Here is a 24,265-nt window from a genome sequence, read left to right as displayed (position 1 = left end):
CCAGAGATGCAGGGATGGTTCAATATACACAAGTCAATAAACATCATTAATCATATAAATGGACTCAAAGATAAAAACCACATTGTCATCTCACTAGATGCAGAAAAGATTTTTGACAAAATTCAGCATGCATTTATGTTCAAAGTTCTAGATGGAATTGGACTGGAAGGAAAATATTTCAACATAATTAAAGCTATATACAACAAACCCACAGCCAACATCAATCTAAATGGAGAAAAACTGGAAGCATTCGCACTAAAATCAGGAACCAGACAAGAATGTTCACTATCTCCACTCCTTTTCAACATAGTGCTTGAAACTCTAGCTAGAGCAATACTGGAAAAGAAGAGGTCAACCTATAGCATTATGCAGACAATAAGATACTATACCTAAGAGATCCCAAAAGTTCCATCAGAATATTCCTAGAACTGATCAACACTTTCAGTATAGTGGCAGTTTATAAAATCAATCTTCAAAAATCACTAGCATTTCTATATACCAATAACAAGCAATTGGTGAAAGAATACAGGGAAATGTTCCCATTCACAATAGCTGAATAAAAGTAAAATGTCTTGAATAAATCAGACCAAAGACACTAAAGATCTCTTCAATGAAAAATTTAAATCATAAAAGAAAGTGACTGAGGAAGACATCAGCAGATGGAAGGAACTCCTTTGCCAATGGATTGGAAAAGGTAGTATTGTGAAAATTACCATTCTACCAAAAGCAATATATAGATTCAATGCAATCCCAATCAAAATCCCCATGACATACTTCACAGAATTAGAAAAACCATCCTTAAATTTGTATGGAAGCACAAAAGATCCCCCAAATAGCCAAAGCAACCCTGAGGACAAAGAACAATGCTGGGAGAATTACTATACCAGATCTCAAAGTATACTACAGAACTATAGTCATAAAAACAGCATGGTACTGGCACAAAAATAGACATATATATCAATGGAACATCATTGAAGAACCAAACCCAAGTACACACAATTTCAGTCACCTGATGTTTGATAAAGTTGCCAAGGACACACAATGGAGAAAAGAGCATCTTCAACAAATGGTGCTGGCAAAACTGAATCTCCACCTGTAGAAGAATGAAACTAGATTCTTATCTTTCATCTTGCACAAAAGTCACTCCAAATGGATCAAAGACTTCAATGTGAAACTGGAAACCATGAAACCATTAGAAGAAAATATTGGCAGTAACTTACAAGATATAGGTGTAGGAAAGGATTTTCTAAATCAGCAGTTGCTCAGGAATTAAGGTCAGCAATCAACAAGTGGGACCTCATTAAACTAAAAACCTTTACAGAAAAAGAAACAATCAAAAGAGTGAAGAGAAAACCCACAGAATGGGAAAAAAATCTTCACCAGTGACACATCTGCCAGAATTTTAACATCCAGAATATATAAAGAACTCATAAAACTAAGAATTGAGAAACCAAGTGACCCAATTAAAAGATGGGTTAAATATCTAAACAGTTCTCAAAGGAAGACATAAAGATGGCTAAGAAACATCTAAAAAGTGTTCAACATCATTAGTAATTAGGGAACTGTAAATTAAAACCACCTTAATGTATCACCTTATGCCCCAATCAGACTGGCTAGGATCAAGAAAACAAATGATACCAAATGCTGGGGAGGATGTAGAGAAAGGGGAAAGCTCATTCACTGCTGGTGGGATTACAAACTCGTGCAACCTCTACGGAAAACAGTGTGGAAAACTCTTAAAAAACTAAAAATGAAACTACCATATGACCCGATTATAAGACTCCTTGCCATATACCCAAAGGACTCATCCTACTGTAGAGACACTTGTACAACTATGTTTGTTGCAGCTCTTTTCACAATAGCTAAGAGATGGAAGCAACCTAAGTGTCCCTCAACTGATGAGTGGTTAACAAAAATATGGTATATTCACACAATGGAGTTCTATTCAGCAGTAAAGAAAGATGAAATAATAAAAATTGCATGTAAATGGATGGATGTAGAAACTATTATACTAAGTGAAGTAACACAGACTCAGAAAAACAAAATATGTTCTCTTTCATATGTGGCTCCTAGCAGCAAATCCTTTAAAGTTCCAGGTCCTTTTAATAAGATGGTGCTATATAGCAGTCCCTTCTGCATGAAATAACTACCATCATCATGATTTCAACTGAGCCTGATTGCCAAACATCATCACAATTGGGCTTGTTGACATTAAAGGAGGCCAAGCAGGGTCATTGGACCCTGACCAGATTTTCCAGCCTCTCTTCCCAGCCATCTGTATCTAATTTGGCCCTAATCACACATGGCCTCCTGGATTTGGGGAAGGATAAAGTATACAATCTGGGAAAGGCTAGGAAGAGAAGGCATGACCCATGCTGGGTAAAGGCTTTCCAGTGTGCATACCCTCAGGTCATACATACACCTCAGCAACCCCTCAATTATCTCTGTAAGTGAGAACAATAAATTCATTGGTTCACCAGTAAAACTTTAAGCAAATATTGACTTGAGACTAGAAACTTAAAAGGGAATAAGCATTGCTTAATATCCCCAGGAAAAGAATTCTCACAATAGATGAAAAATTTATTTGTTAATGCTATTATATCACATAATTATTTTAAAAAAAAGAACATGAGAATGTAAAAGATGTTGAAAGGAGATATTTTCCAAAACAGACAGAAAAAAATGAGAAAGCCTAAGCAAGTGATGAAGGTCTTTGTAGGTTTGATATGATATATAAAGGATGAGACAAAAATAATATATGTGTAACCTTTTTTTGAACAACTTTTTAAATTTTTATTTTTCATTTATTTTTATGTGTATGAGTGTTATGCCTGCATGTAGGTAAGTGCATCCATGTTGTACAATGCCCACAGAAGGCAGAAGAGGCTGTCGGATCCCCTGGTACTGGAGTTATGGATAGTGGTTAGCTGCTTTGTGGATGCTGGGTTTCGAACCTGAGTCTTCTGTAAGAACAGTCAGTATTCTTAACTGCTGAGCCATCTCTCCAGCCCCAATATATACACAATCTTAAATTTTCTATGGTCATAGTTTAGCAACTAGTTTAAGGAATATATATATATATATATATTTCTACCCAAGTCTTACCTACATAGCACATGATAATTAAAAGTACTAGACTGGTGAACCTAAGCTTACTGGATGTTTGCCAGCCATAATTTGAGGCCTAAGTCAGAGGGACTTAAAGGACAGTTTTTGACCCTTGCACTCCAAGGTCGACTAAGTTCCAGGGGACCATGGAACATCTCTCAAAATGTCCTGCAACTGTGGTGAATCACCTGTCCTCTTGTTCAGGAAGGCCATGGAGACCCCAAAATATGGACTTGAACCAGTGTCCAGTCTACAAAGAGGAGGGTCAACTCAGAGGAAGCATCTCATTCATGCTTCCAAGTGAAGCTAGACATGGTCAAGCAGGACCTTTGACTTATCTGCACATAGATGAAACTGGTAAAAGAAAGGAGTCAGGAACTCCTCGCAAGCCCATGTGACCCCTGAGAAACAGATCCTCAAATGACCTTAAGTGTAAAAATAAATTGATTTATTTGGGCCAACTGTATGGTCTTAAAAACCCAAAAGGAAAGTATAATCAAAGAGTAAAGTCATCAGTATATTTCTTTAAGAGTTCAAGGGATTACACTTCCCAGACATTAAACTTAAGTCTATATAAAAAGTCATTTAGACAGTTATTTCTCATTGATTATTTTGTTCCTAATCAGAAAGTGCTGCTCAGATGTAAGACTTCAAATCTTGGTCTCCAATACTGTAGTGCCCACCTGGAGTTAAGGGAGATAACTAGCTATTGTTCTAAAACAATGGATAAATTTGTTTTCTCCCCCTATCTAGAAGCCTTTGAGAGGGAACAGACACTGATTCTAACCACTCCAACAGCTATCAAAATACCTGAAAGCAAATCCTGAATCCATCACTCTAGAATCCAGCCTTGGAAGACAAAAGAAAAATGAGGAGGAACCCAATAGAGGGATGCTTTCGGAAGCCCTTGTCAAGAAATTCCAATGGACTCTCATAGGAACATTTGAAAACAGCCCTGTTCTGATTTTTTTCTAGTTCCCTGTCTTGAACTTGTAATGTTAATTACTCTTGCTTTACTTCTCATTTACATCTCCTATTCATGATTCAAGGATTTTCTTTTCTCCTTAGAGATAAGAGTTATGCAATTTGGGAGTCTTTTAGATAGACCCACTGAGGGGTTACTCCAATTGCCTCACCCTGCGTCCATGTTCAGCATGGAAGAACCCAGAGTGGTCTGTGTCCCAATTTCCTATTGACAATTTGGGTAACCTCATCAGAATATCGTGTGATAGGAATAGGAGGTAAGAATTGTCTAGGCAGTTAGGGTAAAAAGACCCTAAAGAAAAGTAGCCAGTTTCTTGGCTAAAAGTCACAATGTCCTTGGGCCCCTTAGCAACATACTCTGTTCCAAAGGCCAAAAATGTCAAAAGTATTTGGGAGCATTTATCTAATCCTTAAAAGATTTTGGTTACCTCTTCAGAGGGTGGAATGGTGGAGTAACCAAAATCCCCATTAAAAAATTAAAGAAGAAAAAAAATGGGTGCAAGAAACTGACACTCATTTTAATGGAGATATAACTTTGGTGGGGGGCAGTTATCTGGTATGTGCCTCACAAACAAACACACTTGTACTTCGGGGATTCATTCTGCATCAATTAGCTTTTCTCCTTGCGGTGACAATATACCTGTCAGAAGCATTAAGGGGGAAAGGGTTTATTTTGGCTTATGGTCTCAGTCCATCAGAGCAAGGTTCATGGTGGAGTCCATGGTAACAGGAGAATGTGCTGCTGCTTCTCACATGTTCACAGATCAGGAAGTGGAGATGAGAACCAAGGATGGCTGTAGCCTTCAAAGCCTACGCTAGTGCCCTGTTCTGCCAGGCCTCATCTCCTAAAGTTTCCACAGTTCCTCTAACCAGTGTCATCAGTTGTCATGAAACTGTGGGGGATATTTAACTCTCAAATCATAACACAACTCAAGGACATTTACATGATTTTTTGCAAAGTTTGTTTGATAAAGATATTTATCACAGATATATTTACAATAGAGATAAAATAACAGTAACTTAAAAACTCATCAAAAGAAAATTGATTAAGTGAATTACAGCACATCAGATAGAATACTATAACTCAATTATAATTAGCTTTTAGACTGAATAATGACAACAAGTGTGGTCGAGATACACTAAGTAAAAGAAACATAATCTAAGGCATGTGGAGCTAAATTCTATACATATAGACAAATTGAAAACAGCACGGAAGGGCTTTGCTGCTGTATTTTTTTTTTGGTTGGGTCATATTATCCTTTATTTTTCTTTCTTATGTCCTTGTGTGTTCCTATTTTTTATGATGACTGCAGATTGTTCTCATAAGACAAGTTTATATGATAAAGAAAGTGATAAGAAAGTAATATTCCTCTTAGATAAGGGCTAACAGAATGTGATAAAGGTCAAGTTAGTAGTGCAGGTAGAAAATTCAGTAGGCTGTCTAAGGGAGTATTTTGTCCATCTGGGGCTAGAGACAGTGCTCTACAAAGGAAACCATTAGTTCCTTTGACAGAACTTGAAGAAGGGGCTAGTATAAACAATTTGTCAGAGAAAGTATTAACAAGAATGAGAGTTACCACACCCAAAGGCAGGGCTGTGTGAATTTATGCAGTATTTACCCTGATGAATAGGGAGAGAGATGAATGAACTGAGAGGTTGTTTGAAAGTAACATGCATCAGTCTTCTTAGACTATGCTGTGGTTTGACTATGAAATGTCCCCTCGGGTTCATGTGTTTGAATACTTGGTCCCCAGCTTGTTGGTGCTGTTGGCAAGGTTGTGGACTGTTTAGAAGATGGGGCCTTGCTGGAGAAAGTGAGGAATGAACCTCCCTGGGAATGAACCTTGAGGCTTTATAGTCAAGCCCTGCTTCCTGTTCACTCTCTACTTCCTGGGTGTGCATGCAGTGTGACCAGCCAGCCTCCTGCTCCTGCAACTCTGTCTTCTTTAGCTGCTGCCAAGCCTTCCCCACCATGATGGACTGCGTCCCTCTAGAACTGAAAGCCAAAATAAACCCTTTCTTCCTAAATTACTTTTGTCAGCATATTTTATCAAAGCAACAGAAAAGTTACTAGGAGTCTGCCATAGAAAATACAGACTAGGTGGCTTGTACAACATGAGTTTATCTTGCTACATTGTGATGGCTGAATGCCCAAGATGGTTGAAGTCCTAAGCTGATGAGACTGGTTTTTGATAAGGCCTCTTTTTCTGTTTGCTAAGGGCCATATTCTAGCTGTATCCTTGAATAGCCTTTCCTTTGTGTGTGAGGAGAAATGGCTGTGTTATATCTACATCTTCTTATAAGGAAAACAGTCCTGTCATGTTAGAGCCCCTCCCCTTTGCCCATATTTAACCTTATTTATCTCCTCATAGGCTCTATCTTCAAATGTGGTTGTATTAGGAATTAGAACTTCAACCTGAGTTGTGAGAGGGCAGATTCAACCTGTAATGTTATCCCAAACTAAAATGCTAGAGCCACAGCTTGTCTCTGAAATTAAAGAGGGCAAAGGGACAGAGTTTTGGAAACATCGATGTGGCATTGATACAGAACAAGAATCCTAGAGATTCTTTCAAGAAAGAATTCTTTCTGGGGCTGGAGAGATGACTCAACAGTTAAGAGCACTGGCTGCTCTTGCAGAAGACCGGGTTCAATTCCCAGCACCCACATGGTGATTAACAACCATCTGTAACTTCAGTTCCAAGGCAATCCACCATGGACTTCTCACCTCCGTAGGCATTGCGCAACATGGGTGCACTTATATACACACAGGTGATACACTTATACACATAAAAATAATGAATAAAATATTTTTAAAATAAATAATTCTTTCTTTCCTCTTCCTTTTCCTTTCGTAGGCTGTATAGTTTGTTTAGGGAACTGTGTGAGATTCTTGGTGATCTGTTAGACATTGCAAGCTCTCCAGCTGAAAGAAGACCCTTTTAGGATAGAATGTGAACAAAGCTTACAGCAACAGGAGAATGGTGTCCTGGTTTTCCAGTAGGATCTGGCAAACAGTACTGCCTGCAAAGACACTGAGAGTTCCAACGGTTGGGACTTTTACTGAATGAATGGTAAACAGGCACATTTCAAAATACTTTTCCCTACTACCTTTGATATAGTGAAACCCCCACGTGGTATTCGAGTCTTATCCAATGCTGACTTTCTCTCAACTGTTCTCACTACTGTGGCTATTGTGGATGATTTAACTGCACCCTCTTTGAACATTGCTAGAGCAACAATCATCTCCAACTGGGCTTGTCTCATCAGTCATCAAAACACCAAGGCAGCTCTCTCTCCAGGGTTAGTGGCTTTCTCTTCAGGACCAACATCTTTTGTCTGACTGATATTTGCCTAGGTGCCTCTTCTCTAGTCTGAAGCATTTGTCTTCTCCCATCTCTGTAATAATGTCATGATGCTATAACATCTTAGAATCCCCATGTTCTCAGCTAAGAAACAGTTCCAAATGCAAGAGCAGAAGCTGAAGTAATGAGAAATAGTTCTCTTTGATTTGCATGGGCTAGTATCTACTATCAGCAGGGAGTGCACAGGTCCTTGATGCCCCTGTGTCCTGCCTCGAGGAAACCTGTGATATGACAATTACACTTGCAAAGCAGAGTATGAGTGAGGGTTAGCTATTCATAGAGAAGAGTTCCTTTACCATGAACATCTAATTTCTATTATTTACTGTAATAAAAAGCACTTAAATAAACTTATGTACATATGCAAAACTAAGAATCAAGGATGTCTTTAAGACTAGATATTTTTGAACCTAATTGTAGTGACAATATCTTATTTTCAAATTTATTTTGAAAAGATTTTTGTAAACTCATTGACTTTGTCTTACTGCAAACCAAGTGAAATAAGCATATGTTAAACTCATATTTTGCCGTTCCTGTGCTTTGATTGGGTTACATTCATTTTTCTGATTATACATGGAAAACATGATCTCCATAGAACAGTGGCATTTAAGTGGTAATGTAGTTCTTATATTTAACTTCTTGTTGGAACTTTTCAAATTATATATGTTTGTCCCAGATGCCAATTTATTTGAATATCTCTGACAGCTTCCTACTGTTTCAGGCCCAGAAAGATATTCAGCTACCATACCTTTTGTTTCCCTTGAAATTGGAAAAAAAAAAAATGCAGTGATCATTAAGAACTAAATTGAGTCCTATCCCTCCACCCCGACCCACAATCAGATGAAGAATCCCTAAGCCTCACTGTAACTGTATTTGGATATAGGACTTTTAGGGGGTAATGAAGGTTAAATGAAATCATGAGGTTAGGGCCCCAATTAGACAGGATTAATGACCTTATAAGAAAAGGAAGAGAACAGTGCCGAGGAGATGGTTCTGTTGGTACAGTGCTTCTGGTACAAATACAAGACCTATAATTCCAGTGCTAGGGAGGCAGTCACAAGTAGATCCTTGCTGCTTCCTGGGCAGCTGGCCTCACTGAATGGGAGAGCTCCAGGTAAAAGTGAGAGCCCCTGCCTTTAAAAGCAATGTGGGGCATGACTGAGGAAGACATCCAAAGTTGACTGCTGCCTTCCACACACGTGCACACATGCACATACACACAAAAAAGTAAAAAGAGAGAAAAGAAGAGAGAACATGATCGCTTTCTCTCTGCCATGTGAGAACGAGAAGGCAGCCATCTGAAAGACAGGAAGAGAGTCCCTGCCAGGAACAGATGCAGCCAATGCCTTGTCGTGGTGTCCTTCATCTCCAGAACAGTGGAAATGCTCTGTGGTTTAAACCACTCCAACCTGTGGTATTGGTTTTGGTACCCTTAGAAGATCAAGCAGTAAAAACTGAAAAAAAAAAAAATCACACAAAGAGCTGTAGAGATCTCCTAAAGCTTCATTAAAAAATAGTAGCCACTATTAATTTCTTCATCATTTGAATAATTATAAAAGACTAGATAGCCCATGTCTTAAAATAAGTAGAAAAAGTATGAGTACCAACAAGGAAAAGTAAGTCTTCTGTAAGGGAGTGACTCTGAATAGGCTGAACAGGCTCCAGTGGATGAACCAGGGGACTTCTGGGGAACACAAACATGACTCGATAGGCCTTAACATATATGACAGAATGCATGAAATCTGGTAGGTGGGTTATGGGGGAGGTGCAGATAGGGAAGAGGGGGCTAATATGATTAAGACATATTGTAGGAAATGCACAAAAATTCAGTAAAACTGTACATTAAAAAAGAAAAAGAATGAGCACAACCGTCAACAAGCCCAATTGTGACGATGTTTAGCAATCAGGCACAGCTGAAGTCGTGATGATGGTGGTTATTTCACACAGAAGAGACTGCTGTACAGCACAAGCTTATTAAAAGGACCTGAAATTTAAAAGGACTTAGTGTTAGGATCCACTTACGAGGGAGAACATACATCTTTTGTTTTTCTGAGTCTGTGTTACTTCACTTAGTACCACCAGAGTATAGAGCCGCTCTTCCCAGCCAACTTTACGTAATTTGGCTCTAATCACACATGGCCTCCTGGATATGGGGAGGGATAAAGTATACAAACTGGGGAAGGCTAAGAAGAGAAGGCATGACCCATGCTGGGTAAAGCCTTTCCAGTGTGCACACCCTCAGGTCATACATACACCTCAGCAACCCCTCAGTTCAACCCTAGAACCTTGAAAAGGAATAAGCCTTGCTTAGATCCCCAGGAAAAGAAGTCTCACAACAGATGGAAAATTTATTTGTTAATGCTATTGTGTCTCATAATTATTTTTAAAAAAAGGAAATGAGAATGTAAAAAATGTTAAAAGCATATGGGAATGGAGGTATTTTCCAAAAATAGAAAAAATGAGAAAGCCTAAGCAAGTGATGAAGGCCTGTGTAGGTTTGTTATGATATATAAAAGATGAGACAAAAATAATATATACAGAATCTTCAAATTTCTAAGGTCATAGGTTAGTCAACTAGTTTAAGGAACAAAATATATATCTAGTCAAAGTTTATCTGACAATATTTGATTTTTCACCCAAGCTTTATCTATGGATGTTTAACAGCCATACCTTGAGGCCTACACTAATGTGGTCAGAGGGACTTAAAGGACAATATTTGCCCCTTGCCCTCCAAGGTTGACTAAGTTCCAGGGAACTATGGAACATCTCTCAAAATGTCCTGTAACTGTGGTGAGTCACCTGTCCTCTTGTTCAGGGAGGCCATGGAGACCCCACAAGATGGACTTGAACCAGTGTCCAGTCTACAAAGAGAAGGGTCAACACAGAGGAAACATCTCATTCATGCTTCCAAGTGAATCCAGCCATGGTTGAGCAGGACCCTTGTCTTATCTGCACATGGATGGAACTGATAAAAGAAAGGAGCCAGGGGCTTCTCTCCAGCCCATCTGACCCCTGAGGAACAGATCCTCAATCAACCTTAAGTGTAAAAATAAATGGATTTATTTGGGCCAACTGTATGGTCTTAAACACCCAAAAGGAAAGTATAATCAAAGAGTAAAGTTGTCAGTATATTTCTTTAAGAATTCAAGGGATTACACTTCCCAGACATGAGGCTTAAGTCTATATAAAAAGTTATTTAGACAATTATTTCTCATTGATGATTTTGTTCCTAATCAGAAAGTGCTGCTCAGATGGAAGACTTCAAATCTTGGTCTGCAATACTGTAGTGCCCACCTGTAGCTAAGGGAGACAACCAGCTATTGTTCTCAAATGATGGATAACTTTGTTTTCTCCCCCTATCTAGAAACTTTTGAGAGGGAATGGACACTGATTCTAACCACTCCAACAGCTATCAGAATATCTGAAAGCAAATCTTGAATCCATTAGTCTAAAGTCCAGCCTTGGAAGACAGAAGAAAAATAAGGAGGAACCCAATAGAGGGATGTTTTGGAAGCTTTTGTCAAGAAATTCCAATGGACTCTCATATGAACATTTGAAAATTGCCCTGTTCTGATTTTTTTCTAGTTCCCTGTCTAGAACTTTTAATGCTAATTACTCTTGCCTTTACTTCTCCTTCACATCTCCTATTCACCAGTCAAGGACTTTCTTTTCCCCCTAGAGATAAGACTTATGCAATTTGGGAGTCTTTGGAGTACCACTGAAGGGTTACTCCAATTGCCTCACTCTGAGTTCCTGTTCAGCATGGACGAAGCCAGAGCAGCCTGCATCCCGATTCCCTATTGGCAATTTGGGTAACCTCATCAGAGGATGGTGTGATCAAAATAGGAGGTAGGAATTGTCTAGGCAGTTAGGGTAAAAAGACCCCAAAGAAAAGTAGCCAGTTTCTTGGCTGAAAGTCACACTGTCCTTGGGCCTCTTAGCAACATACTCTGTTCCAAAGGCAAAAAAGGTTGAAAGTATTTGGGAGCTTTTATCTAATCCCTAAAAGATTTTAGGGTTACCTCTTTGTAGGGGGGGAATGTTAGAGTAGCAAAAAGCCCCATAAAAAAGAAGAAAGAGTACATGAAATTATCAGAAAAAAGTGATGGGGAGATATGGGAGGAGCTGGAGGGGAGGGAGTGGGCATGGATTTGATCAAAACACCTCATATGCTTATATGCCTGTATGAAATTCTCAGTAAATTATTGATCAAAATACCTTATACGCATGTATGAAATTCTCAATAAATTATTTTTTTTTTTTTAAAAAAAAGAAAGCAGGATGAGCATGGGTCAGAGGAGCAAGCCAATAAGGAGCATTCCTTTGCGTCAGCTCCTGCTTCTAGGTTCCTGGCCTGAGTTCCTGCCTTGGGCTCCCTTAGTGATGAACTATGACCCAGGAGATGTAAGCCGAATAAACTCTTTCCTCCCCCCCTAAAAAAAAAGAAAAAGAAAATTTTATTACTAACAAGTTGTCATAATTTAATATATATAGAACTTGCTATGGTTTTTAAACAATTACATATGTTTTGTATTGTGGTGATACTAAATAATATGTAGTACGAGGTTTGTTTGTTTTTTGTTTATTTCTTTTGAGACAGGGTTTCCCTGTAGTGCCAGATGACCTGAAACTAGCTCTGTATAACAGGCTGACCTCAATCTCACAGAGATTCACATGCCTCTGCCTCCAAAGTGCTGGGATTAAAGACCTGTATCCCCATACCTGACTTAGTTTATGAGTTTGAAGGTTACTCTACTCACCTAACAAACTATTGTGACTTTTCCTCATATAATTTGAAATTCCTATTTATTTACATTTATTTTATGTATATGAGTGTATTCCCTGCATGTGAGTACACCGTAGGGGTGTAAGGCAAATGGAGGCCAGAAGAGGGTATCAGATCCCCTGAACTGGACAGTTAACAGACAATTATTAGACACCATGTGGGTGCTGGGAACTGAACCCAAGTCCTCTGTGCATGAGCAGCCAGTGCTCTTAGCTGCTAAGCTATCTCTAAAGCCCCTAATCTAACATTTTAAAAAGAAACATTATTTTCAATGACACCATAAGTCTATCCAAAGAATATATTTATTTGCCCTTTTTTCTATTGTTTGCCAGTTATGTTGTTTTAAACTTCTTACTGTTGTGAAGAATAGTGACTACAAGTATTGATATATAACTGGCTAATCAAAACGTAGAAAATGCTGGGTATTTTGATACATATTTTATGGGTGGTTCAAGAGTTTGTGCTCTAGTGTGTAGCAAGGGAATGGGAACTATGATGCTAACAAATGATTTAGACATGGCACGCGCATTTGCAGGCTTTACAGAAGATGTTGGAGGCTTATGTTAGCTAACATGTGTTTGATGACTCGCGCAGGTGACATTGATTTTTTGTGTGTTTGTTTTCGTTTATAACATTATATTATGGCGAACAATGCAACATCTTTAAGTTCTCTCAGTTTCCTATTAAATTCTTTACTGTTTTGCTATTGGGCATAATTTTTATATTGATGAGACCTCTCTTCATTTTTAAAGTGATAAGGTTACAGCTTTATCAGCTGTTAACGGCATACATCCAATTCTTCACTTGTCTTTTTTTCTTTTTTTTGTCTTTCTTGAGACAGGGTCTCCTTGTAGCCCCAGCTGTCCTGGAACTCACTATGTAGACCAGGCTGGCCTTGAACTCACAAAGATCTGCCTGCCTCTGCCTCCCAAGTGCTGGAATTAAAGGCGTGCACCACCACGCCTGGCTATTTGTCTATTTTTTAATGTACAAAAAGTAACCAAAGTTATGTTTATTAATTGCTTTTAATATTTTAGTTAGGCTTTCACTAACCTGATACACTAGATTCACTGATTTTTTTTTTCTCCCATGTGAAATTTTTTCTGGTATAAAATGTTTTTTAATATTTTATTTATTATTTTTATCTTATGTGTATGTGTGCACTGCCTGCATGTATGTAAGTGCAGCTGTGTGCACTTACCCGCAGAGGACTGAAGAGTAAGTCAGATCCCCTGGAACTGGAGCTACCATGTGGGTGCTGGGATCCAAACCTGGGTCTTCTGCAAAAGCAGCCAGTGCGCTTAAATGCTGAGCCATCTCTCCAGCCCCCTGATATAAAATTTAAGTGAAACCGTTTTGGGCTTTTTTGTTGTTGACTTAGAATTATTTTTTCAGTTTTGTTTAATGACTATTCTTTTTGACCTCCCTATTGAGTTGGACTATCAACTTTATAATGTACTGCAATCTTATCATAATTAGCCTCTGCCTTTACATGATCTGCAGTACCTAGTACTTTTTATGTTGTTGTAACTTTATAACTGTTTGCCTTACCTGCTTACTGTTTCATTTTGTTTCCACATTTTACTTGAAGATTATTGCCTATTGATTCTTTAAATTTTTTTTAGATTTATTTATTTTTATTTTATGTGTATGAGTATTTTGCCTGCATGTATGTAAGTGCACCTATATCCTGCAGTGTCCACAGAGGCCAGAATAGAGCATCAGATCCCCTGCAACTGGAGTTACAGATGGTTGTTAGCTGCCATGTGGGTGCTAGGAATTGAACCCGGGTCCTCTGCAAGAGCAGCCAATGCTCTTAACCACTGAGCCATCTATCTAGCCCCTGCCTATTGATTCTTATAAATGAATTTTGGAATTAATTTTTACAATCATAAAATCACCCCACAGAGGTTTTGACTGTATCTGTAGGGACTGTTATTTAACTTCATAAGGTTTAGCAACTTTTATAACATTACAGCCAGACTTGCGACACTCCTACATACATGAAGTCGATGCTTTGGTTCTTCATTAAAATTTTTTAGTTTTCGTATAAGAAATTTACATTTTAAAAAAGTATTATTTTTTGTTTGCTTAGAAAATGAATGCCCCCCCAACACTGTTTTCTTAATGCCTAGTTTTGGGTTAACAGAACTATTTATGCTCTAATATTTATTTATTTAGCTATTTTATTTAAATACTGCTAATTTTTATTACTGATTTCTCATTTGACTTCCCAAATTTTCTTAATAATAAAATTATATTAAGATCACATGATGATGATTTTTATTTTATATTCTGATATTTATGTTTTATTGCATTGGCTTAGAATCACAGAATAAATGTTCTTAACAGAAAACTTCGCACTCATGAGTGAAAAGAAGGAACACTCGGATTTTGTATCTTACCTACTTCCTATATTTGCTGATATATTGCATTTAAAAATTTTTATTTTTCTGTGCAAATTTATTTTTAATTTTCTATTCACTTCTTTACAATCATTTTATATCAATTATTTCATGTTATAGTAGTTATAATGGCTAAATTATTAATTTTGTGTACAACTTCCTAATAGTCAAGAAATTTGATTCATTTCATTAGAAAATTATTACATTTATTATGCATTGGGGTTTGTGTGTGTGTGTGTGTGTGCACGCATGCATGCACGTGCATGCATGTGTGCATGTGTGTGTGTGAACATGAATACTATGGAATGCCAGTGAATGGAGAAAGGTCATCTTGCACGAGTTGTCTCTCTCCATCATGAAGATCCCAGTGATTGAACTCAAGACATCAGATTTGGTGGAGGTGCCTTTACTTTCTGAGAAACCTCACTGACCCCTTGATTCATTTCTTAATAATCTTTAATATATGTGGATTATAGATTCATTTTCTGAGCTTTGTATATATGTCTATTGTTTGTTTAATTTAATTATAAATAATGTGACCAGAAACGCAATTGTTTGCTAAAATATTTTCCCCTAACAGCTTCTGCTCTGTTTTCTTTGAAATTCAGTGTTAGAGAAAACAAATGAAAATATAACTATATTTTCCCTCTAAACCTGGAATCCATATATTTCAGCTGTCTAAAATATGTCATTTTCATTAATTTTGTCATTTTAATTTTGTCATCTATATATTTCAGCTTGCTTAAATATGTCATTTTCATTAATTTTATCTTGTCTAAGTTGGCTTAGTTAACTGAAGAAATGATCTTTATTTGACAGGAACACTTTCTACTACTACTACTACTACTACTACTACTACTACTACTACTACTTTTTTGTTGTTGTTGTTTGGTCTTTTTGAGGCAGGGTCTCCCTGTAATTCCAGCTGGATTGGAACTCAATGTGTAAACCAGACTGGCCTTGAACTCACAAAGATTTGCCTGCCTCTGCTGGGACTAAAGGCATGCATCACCATGCCTGGCTCTATTACTATTAAGTAATGGCTTAGAATTGAGTCATTCCAGCTTCTTTCTCTATAGTAGCAATACAGGTGTGTACGCTCGACTTCTGCTATCTTGGTGTTCCAGATGCTTAATTTTGTAATTTCATCTCTTGACCTTTCTCAATAGCTTAAGAATTTCTGTACCTAGTTCTCTCCAATTCTGATTTGATTTTGCGAACTACCAAGTCTTAAGCCTTCTCTCCTTTTATTCAGTTCTTTTTGTCCCAATTTAAAATTCTGTTTCTACTCTTACTAGTGTCTGGGCTTGGTATGATATTTAGGCTCTCTGTTCTCTATTTTTTCATCAATGAAAGGGGAATAATAACCATTTTTTGTAGAATGAAATTAGATCATCCATGAGAACTTTTAGAAAAGTAGGAATGCATCCATTCATTTTAGCTATTATCACCATCACCATCATCACAACACCATCATCACCATCATCATCACCATCACCATCACAATCACCATCTTCTTTATCATCATCATCCCTCTCTACCTTTCACCAATAATCCTTTAGGCTGTTATCATCTCATTTTCTATGCATGTCTATAGAATTCAAGTTATTTAGTTGGGGAGAGCACAACTCAAATGTACTACTGTCTATCTTTATAAAAATTTCTCTCTTAAATATAATGTAACTTTTTATGTTGTAAAATATTTTATAAACTCTTATTATTGTTACTGGTGATTTTTCTATTTATGCCTCATTGTGCAGAGAGGTCTTTTGGTGGCAATATGGTCTCTGACCTTTATTAGTTCTAGTGACACATTGTTCACATACATGTATTTTTATGAGTATTTCAAGGGAAACAAAGAAATTGAAATAGGCCTTGGAGGTAGTTTTAAATTTTTATCAATTAAAATACTTTATAATGATAATATTATAAAACCATAAGAGTCTTAAAGTTTTTATTTTGTGAGTAGGAAGAGTTTCATAGTAGATACCAGACTTTCCTGAGTACCACACAGAGGTTAGAGTGGGACTCCTCACCCTTTAGATTTCTAGCTCCTTGATCATTAAGAAAAAAATTCAAACCTATTTTGTGGTGCCTGGATTCTTAAGCCAGGGTTTATTATATTTAGAAGTTTCTTAAACAAGATGCCATCATTTGTGGAAAAACACAGATCTATAAGGAAATTTTACCAAAGAACACAAAGTTCCTCTTCATAAGCAATTCAAGCAGACTTTATATACCTGTCTTTCACACCTATTTCTAACAATTATAAGTGAATAAGTACTTAAATAGGGATATAGTTCTTCTCTTAGAAGCTACATCTCTTAGGGATTAAAGATGTGTTCAGTTGGTAGAGTGCTTGCCTAGCATGTATGAGGCCCTATGATCAATCCACAATGCTACATAAAGTTGGATTGGTGGTAGGTGCCTGTAATCCCAGCACTGAAGAGGTAGATGTGAGATTGGGAAGTTCAAAGCCATCTTCAGCCATATAGTGAGTTTGAGGTCAAACTGTGTTATATGAGACCCTGTATGGTTTTAATGATTATATTGAGACATCTGTCACTGAAATATGACTGTTCCTTTGTTTTTCAGTTGCTGGATGTGTGCTCCACTCGTCTGAAAATGACTCACCCAGCTAAATCCCTGTATACCTCAAATGGAGAGCTCATGAGATGTGGTTATCTGTGTGTCTGGAGGACATGGCTTTATAACCCAAAAAGGTATGGGTGACACTTTATCGTCCATGAAGATTTTGAAGAGTTTAAAGCATCCAGTCATTCTTACAAAATCCTTGCTTACTGAACTTTGTATACTGCCTGATGATTTTTTCATTTTCACTTTTTAAAGTTTTATTTATTTGAATTTCATGTGTATGAATGTTTTGACTATATATATGTAAGCGCACACCATGCATGCAGTACTTGTGGAGGCCAGAAGAGGGCATTGAATTCCTTGGAACTGGAGTTACATATAGTTGTTAGCGGCAATGTGGGTGCTGAGAACCAAACCTGAGTCTTCTGCAAGAACAGCAAATGCTTTTAACCACCGAGTCATTTCTCCAGTCCCATGCATGATGACTTTTAATGATTAAGTTCATCATGATATTCTATGCCAGGTTATGAAAGTGAAATTTTTATTTGTGTGTGCTAGATTATCATTGTTAACACTCTTTTCTCTAAAGAACTCAACCAAGTTTCAGTGAGTCTTGGGTCTCACCTTGGCCTACTTACAGAAGTTCTGAGGACTTCATTTGATGCCATTCCCTTTCTTAGGAACCTTGAGAAAAGTGAGATTCTATTGTCTTCTTACTATTCAAATTATTTAAAACAATGCTTTATTAATGGTATATACCTTGCAAATTTCCTTTCTGTTGCAATAAGTATTTGAAAGATTTATTATATTCTATTTCCTGATTATTTTCTCTGATAGGTCATAGATATGGAAAGAGAATTTATTTACTACAGAGTGAACACTAGTCTTTTCTTCTATTTATCTTGGGAACTTAAAGTCCTTTTCTCTAGGAAGACAGACACTGGCAAAATATGATTTTCAGAAAATTCTAAAAGATGTTATATTTATATTAGGGAAATTTTAAAAAATTAGGAAGAAAATTTCCTGGTATCCCTCTGATAAAAATACTTGAGATTTTTCTTCTAAAAATGTGCCATAAAATTATTTTTATGTTATATGTAAGGTGAATACATCAAAAACTTTTAAGACACTTGGAGGTATACCTTTGCATTTAGTCCAGAGGACACAAAAGTATAGAAATGCTAGCAAAAAACATTGGGAAGATGTGGATTTATTGGGATGCCTAGCACTGTTTGGAGGATGGCACAAAGCTTCCCCCAGCACCATCGTGCGCTTTTCTTATTGCTGTGACCAAACAACAGGCAAGAAGCATCTAAGTGAAGGGTTGTTTTTGCTCAATGTTTGAAAGCATAGTCCATCATGGCAGAGAAAGCACGGCAGCAAGAGGACATTGACTATGTCCACAGCCAGGAAGCTGCGGCAAGGGGACACTGCTGTCTACGTCTGCAGCAGGAGGCAGTGGCAAGGAAACACTGCGGAGTGTGTCTGCTGTCAGGAAGCAGAGAGCGATGAATGCTGGCTCGGCTACATTCTCCTTTTTATGCAGTCCAGAACTCCAACCCATGGCATGGTGCTGCCCACATTTAGAGTGTGTTTTCCCACCTCATTTGGTCCAGTATAGAAACTCTCTCACAGACAGGCCCAGAGGTTTGTCTCCTAGGTGGTTCTAGATCCTGTCGAGTTAGTCATCAGTATTAACCATTACAATGAGCACAGTCCAAATGATTGTCTTTAATGGAAAAAAGTAAGCATATTGCCTCGTCGCAGGAGGCTCTTCTGCTATCCCCTCCCTGCTCATGTTCAGTCTTTCATATTATTGGAATGAGCTTCTGTTGCTGTATGCGACCCTCCTTGCCTCATTAGATCTGTCTGACAAATAAAGCTAAATATGCTTCAGGCAAGCTAGGCAAAGGGTATTCAAACCACAAAGAAAAAATCCAGGCTGCCTCCCAGGAACAAGCCTGTCACCAATAAAAACTGTGAAGGCAACTGAGAAAATTGGAAATTCAAGTATTACTCTCTTTATCACTTTTCTCTGTGCTAACTTTGTGAAGTTTTGACAAACATTCATTTTCTCATCTTCAGTTTGGTAAGCACACACATTACTATGAAGTCAAGGCTGATTCCTGTCCATTGGAAAAAAACTCTCCCTATTACCTTCATAGTGAAAGATTAGTGGTTTTCTGAAGTTGCCTCAATTCTTTCCAGTGAGTCATGTCTAGTCTAGGAAATATGATTATTCACAGAATCTAATTTTTTATTCTTTAGAATCTTATTTCAATATTGTTGTTTTATTTTTTTCATGAAATAAAGTTAGAAATGATTATTTACTTAGCAGAAATCTAAATTTTCCATATGTTTTAAAAAGTAAAAGAAACACTTTTGCATGCATTTATTCTTTTATATTCCTTTAACTAATTAATCATTCCACAAATGTTTCCTATATGACCTACTAAACTATGTAGCAAGAAAATAAGGCAGCCTAAGATTTGTAAAACAAGATAATGATTTATTTTATATACAATCATAAAAATCATTCAGCTGGCAGAAGTTAGTCATCAAAGAATTACACCGATTTATTTTGAAAATTAATTTCTTTCAGCAAAACAAACTAGATGCTGTTAGACTGCTATCCTTCACCCAAATCCTCAACAAATTTAAGATTGTTTTATATATTGTTTGCTGTGGTACTGAATGCTAGTCTTACTGCTTCCATATTTATCATTTCAGTGGGTCCAATTTTTTAGAGCCCAATATAAAACACCTGGATGTTAGCCCTCCCTAGTAGCTTCTATTGTATAGAAATCCAAAGAGTATTAACATATACCTGATGTGATGAGCAAGTCAGGTGCTTAATGAGAGTCCAGAGTGGGGGCCAAGGATTTCTAAGGGGTCTTCAAGGTTCTCATCATCCTAGTCTTTAATTATTTTCTGTGAATACATTGATTTATCTTTGGGAAGGAAAAAAAAAAAAAAAACAACCAAGAATTTTTTTCTTAACAGAGCAAAAACAACTGATAGAAGTCAGAGCAAATTATGCCAGAATCCGAAGACAACAGGGCCCTCAAGCAACGGACATTGTGGTGTCGCCATGCATGAAGCTGTCCTCTGGTATACCTGCATAACTAATTTCAACCAGAACCACCTATTTCGTGCTTTATTTTACTAATACAGCTAGGTGTACATTCTTATACGCTGGCTAGAACGCGGTCATTCTTTATCCCTTTTAAATTGTACAGTCTCTGTCATGTCCCTCATAGTGTTGAAAATGGAACCTATTAATTGAACATGTCAGTTGAACAGTTTACCCCTGTGCTGCACCCCAAGCTCCCTCACAGTTCTTTTAAAGGTTATGTTTTCCACACTTTATGTAAAGTAGCATTTGATGCCTCAAATCTGTTCCTGGAAAGGCAACAAAACCAGAAAAAAAAAGTCAGTGAAATAATCTTCATAAGTGAACTTTCTTCTAGAAAAAAATGTAGAAACTACTAATTGTTATTGAAAGGCAATTTAGCAGGACCAAGTAACATATGTGTGTGTGACAGATATGGCACTGATAATAAAGTGGACTCTTTGGGCACCTAACCCTAAACTTGACTCCAACTGACATTTTCTGGCCCAGTCACTCTATTTTTCAAGCTTCTTTTAAAATCTCACATATACCAGATGACATTGAAATGGCTGGTGGCTACTGAGTACCAAAGGAATCCATCTTTCCTTCTCCAATTTCTCTTCAGTTTTGCAGACCTCTCTTGGGGCACAGTTAGACATCACTCATGAAAGTGAAGCTGGATAATTTTGATAAATAGTAATAAGAAAATATAGGCTATGCTCTCAATACCCAAACAGAGAAAGGATATATATGCATTATTGGAAAGAAAATGAGAGAGAGAGAGAGAGAGAGAGAGAGAGAGAGAGAGAGAGAGATTGAGGACTGGGAGATGGGCAATGGCTAGGAGTGTTCTCTGCATAAGCATGTGTGCCTGAGTTTGAATCCACAGCACTCAAGTAAAAAGTCAGGTGTGGCTGTGTGAACCTGTAACCCAGCTTTGAGAGAATGGATCCTGGCATGTGTGGGATGGGTGAGAGACATCTGAGACAGGAAAGGAGGATGGTGGGGGCTTGCTGGCAGCCAGTTGAAGAAGAGCAAGTTCCATTTTCAATGAGAGACCCCATCTCAAAGGGATAAGGCAGAAAGAGACAGAGCAAGACACTTCATATATCATCTTCTGGCCTCTGTGTGTGCTTGTCCACACACATGCTTACACACACACACACACACACACACACACACATACACATGGATTCTTAAAAGTCTTACATGTCAGTCCTACAGTACAATAAAAATGTACCAGTTAGTTTCTTCCTGAGGAAAAGAAAGAGCCATTTAAAAAGCAGATAGCAGTGACAGGTCAGAGTCTGGCTCTGTCACTGGTGGAATATTCCAGAGAAATGCTTTCCTCCCTGTCTTCCTCTGAAAGCCAATCACCCTTCTGCCTGAGTATAAATTGCAGACTGGCTAGGTGTGTACAGAATGGCTCAGCTGGGCTTGCTCCTCAATCCTCCACTTTAATGTGATGCAGGAAGGCAATATATCATTTCTATTGAAGGGGGCTCATGGTAATCACTGCCAAAGGCCTGGTATTTACTCCCAGTCTGCAAATCAGTGGGGCAGCATGAATAAATTACTGCTGTCTCAGATGCCACTAAAAAGCAAAGCCTAAGGAGGTGAAATCTCAATGCTAGATGAACAACAGTTTCCCTTTTCCAGACATTTTATCGTGTGATGTTAGAAATGTGAGGGCAGCTTTGAGCTGCAGAGGAGACAAATACTGTAGGACACCCTTATTTTGTTTTTCCTTTTCTTTTTCTTTTGTTAACAAATCTGAAAGGAAGCAGGAGAGGTTAGGAACTTGCCTGTGTTGGAAAGTGAGCTATCAGGACCCATGTTAGCTGGGCCTTTCCTTGCAATGACTTGGTCACAATTTCCATAAAGAGATCTTTTTCTTTTCTTTCTTTCCCTTCCTTCCTTCCTTCCTTCCTTCCTTCCTTCCTTCCTTCCTTCCTTCCTTTTTTCAAAATTGTTTGAAAACAAAAGCCTTTCTCTAGGTGCAAAAACATCTATCTTTTACTGCCAGGGAAAAGTTGGTTTGCTATGAAAATGGCATAATTCACCCTAGATCAAATGTGCAAATTCTTGTGAAGTCTTTGCTGTTGCTTGTGAACACGCCTGAAGCGAAAATTGATAATATCACACGATGCCATATTCAGCACCAGGAGACATAAGGCAAAAGTCTTAAGTGAACTTTTCTATTACTAGTAAATGGGATTTTAGATGTAATGTAACAGTCATCAACACATCACATTTTACCAGCAAGGCAGCAACACTTACGCTGTAGGTGACAGCTTGCCAGGGATATCTCCATAGTTTTATAGCCATTTCCAACTTAAACTAAAACAACCTTGAGTCTTTCCTTATGATTAGCCTTCCTCCTTGGTTGGTTGGAGTTGGACACGGGAGCAGTTACTCCATCTTAGTCAGGACTATAGGATAAGGCTATTTCAGTTCTGTTGAGCCTTCCTAAGCTTTTAATAAACTCAGTAATTTCCTCTGGGGGTAAGTTTATCAAATTTGAATCAGCCTCATACATATAAGTCAGAGTTCAATATTTTTCTATCAACTGAAAACCATTTATTATTAAATACTAAGGCAACACCCTGAAGTCCATAGCCTTCTCCAGAAAGTTATTTCCTGCTGCTTCACAAACACTTTTAAGGTGATCCAGATGTTAATCACCAGCAATCCCCTAGAAGACTGGGAGTTTCTGCCCACCTCTGGCTTTTGTTGCCTGGTTAAGTGTTTGGGTGAAGTTGTATATTTCTAAGCAAGCTAACAAAATCTAATGTACTTAAACATTTGACATATGTGTTGAGATGAAATGACTGCATTTATAACTAAATATTTTACCCAAGTGCCTCCATCAGCTTTGGAAAACAGGACTCCGTGATGATTCAAATTGCCAACATATTACTTAGGGCAGTAACACTGAATTTCCATCTTGAATGATAGCCCAGGTGTGCTGAAGTCACTGAGAGATTTGTGATTCTCCAATGCAATTCCGGAGAAGGGATCATCATTTGGAAGAGAGTGATCAAAGTATACACATCTGTATTATTCTAGGTGATAACAAATTCAGATGTAAATGCTCTGAATTTGGAACACTGGACAGCGATTCTCAGTTATTTCCATTAAACCAATGACCCCAGTTTCCTTCTGGTTCTGAGCACACTTTGCTCCCTGCAAGGCTAGGTAAGCAGAAATAAAGAGCAACAGTTTTTGTCTCAACACAAAAGACTGGGATTCTGCTTATGTGGTGGGGTTTGGAGCTGCAAGGCCATAAGCAACAATGGAGTGAGATCTCTGTAGCCCACTCAGATGAATACTGCCAGAAGCCAATAGACCTACCAAGTAGCAGCAGCTATTCCACAGTCTCCCTCTAGAAAGCCGTAATATTGTTTAATTCTGCAAGGCTGTAATATGAAAGTACTAGCTATAGGCTGTCACACTGTACTACACATGCACGTAGACATATATGAGAAGAGAGGCTGTGCTTATGCCCATGATGCAACTGAGTTGGAGAGAGGAAGAGTAAAGGCCAGACATTATATTTATAGGACACATTGAATGGTGATTCTGAATTTATTATTTTATTTTCTATGTATGAGTGCTCTGTATGCTTGTATGTATATGTACCACATTCATACAGTACCTGTGGAGGCCAGAAGAGGGAATCAGATCTCCAGAAACTAGAGTTACAGACAGTTGTTAGCCACCATGTAGGTGCTGGGAACAAAACCCAGGTCCTCTACAAGAGCAGCCAGTGCCCTTAACCACTGAGCCATCTCTCCAGACCCTTATTCTGAATTGATACAGTCCACAAAAGACTAGAATCTGAAGGGTTCCAGGATACTGGCAGCTTAGGGGTAGATAAAAGATCTAGTCAAATTACAGGCCTGTTATACCCCAG

The 24,265-nt window shown here is 37.9% G+C and overlaps 1 protein-coding gene across 1 annotated transcript in view; it reads left to right on the top strand.

Moving 5' to 3' along the window:
• Dcdc1 (doublecortin domain containing 1) overlaps positions 1-20,362 on the top strand; it is a 469,865-nt gene extending 449,503 nt beyond the window's left edge. Inside the window, 3 exon segments of the mRNA XM_008851730.2 lie at positions 17,238-17,314; positions 17,316-17,365; positions 20,241-20,362. Of these exon segments, the coding sequence (XP_008849952.2) occupies positions 17,238-17,314; positions 17,316-17,365; positions 20,241-20,362 (249 nt within the window).
• The last annotated feature ends 3,903 nt before the right edge of the window (positions 20,363-24,265 follow it).

This window comes from Nannospalax galili, unplaced genomic scaffold (genome assembly GCF_000622305.1).
Source record: "Nannospalax galili isolate Female #2095 unplaced genomic scaffold, S.galili_v1.0 scaffold11, whole genome shotgun sequence".
Classification (NCBI taxonomy): Eukaryota; Metazoa; Chordata; class Mammalia; order Rodentia; family Spalacidae; genus Nannospalax; species Nannospalax galili.
The sequence above is the reverse complement of the archived record's forward strand: the minus strand, read 5'-3'. Positions and strand labels throughout refer to the sequence as shown.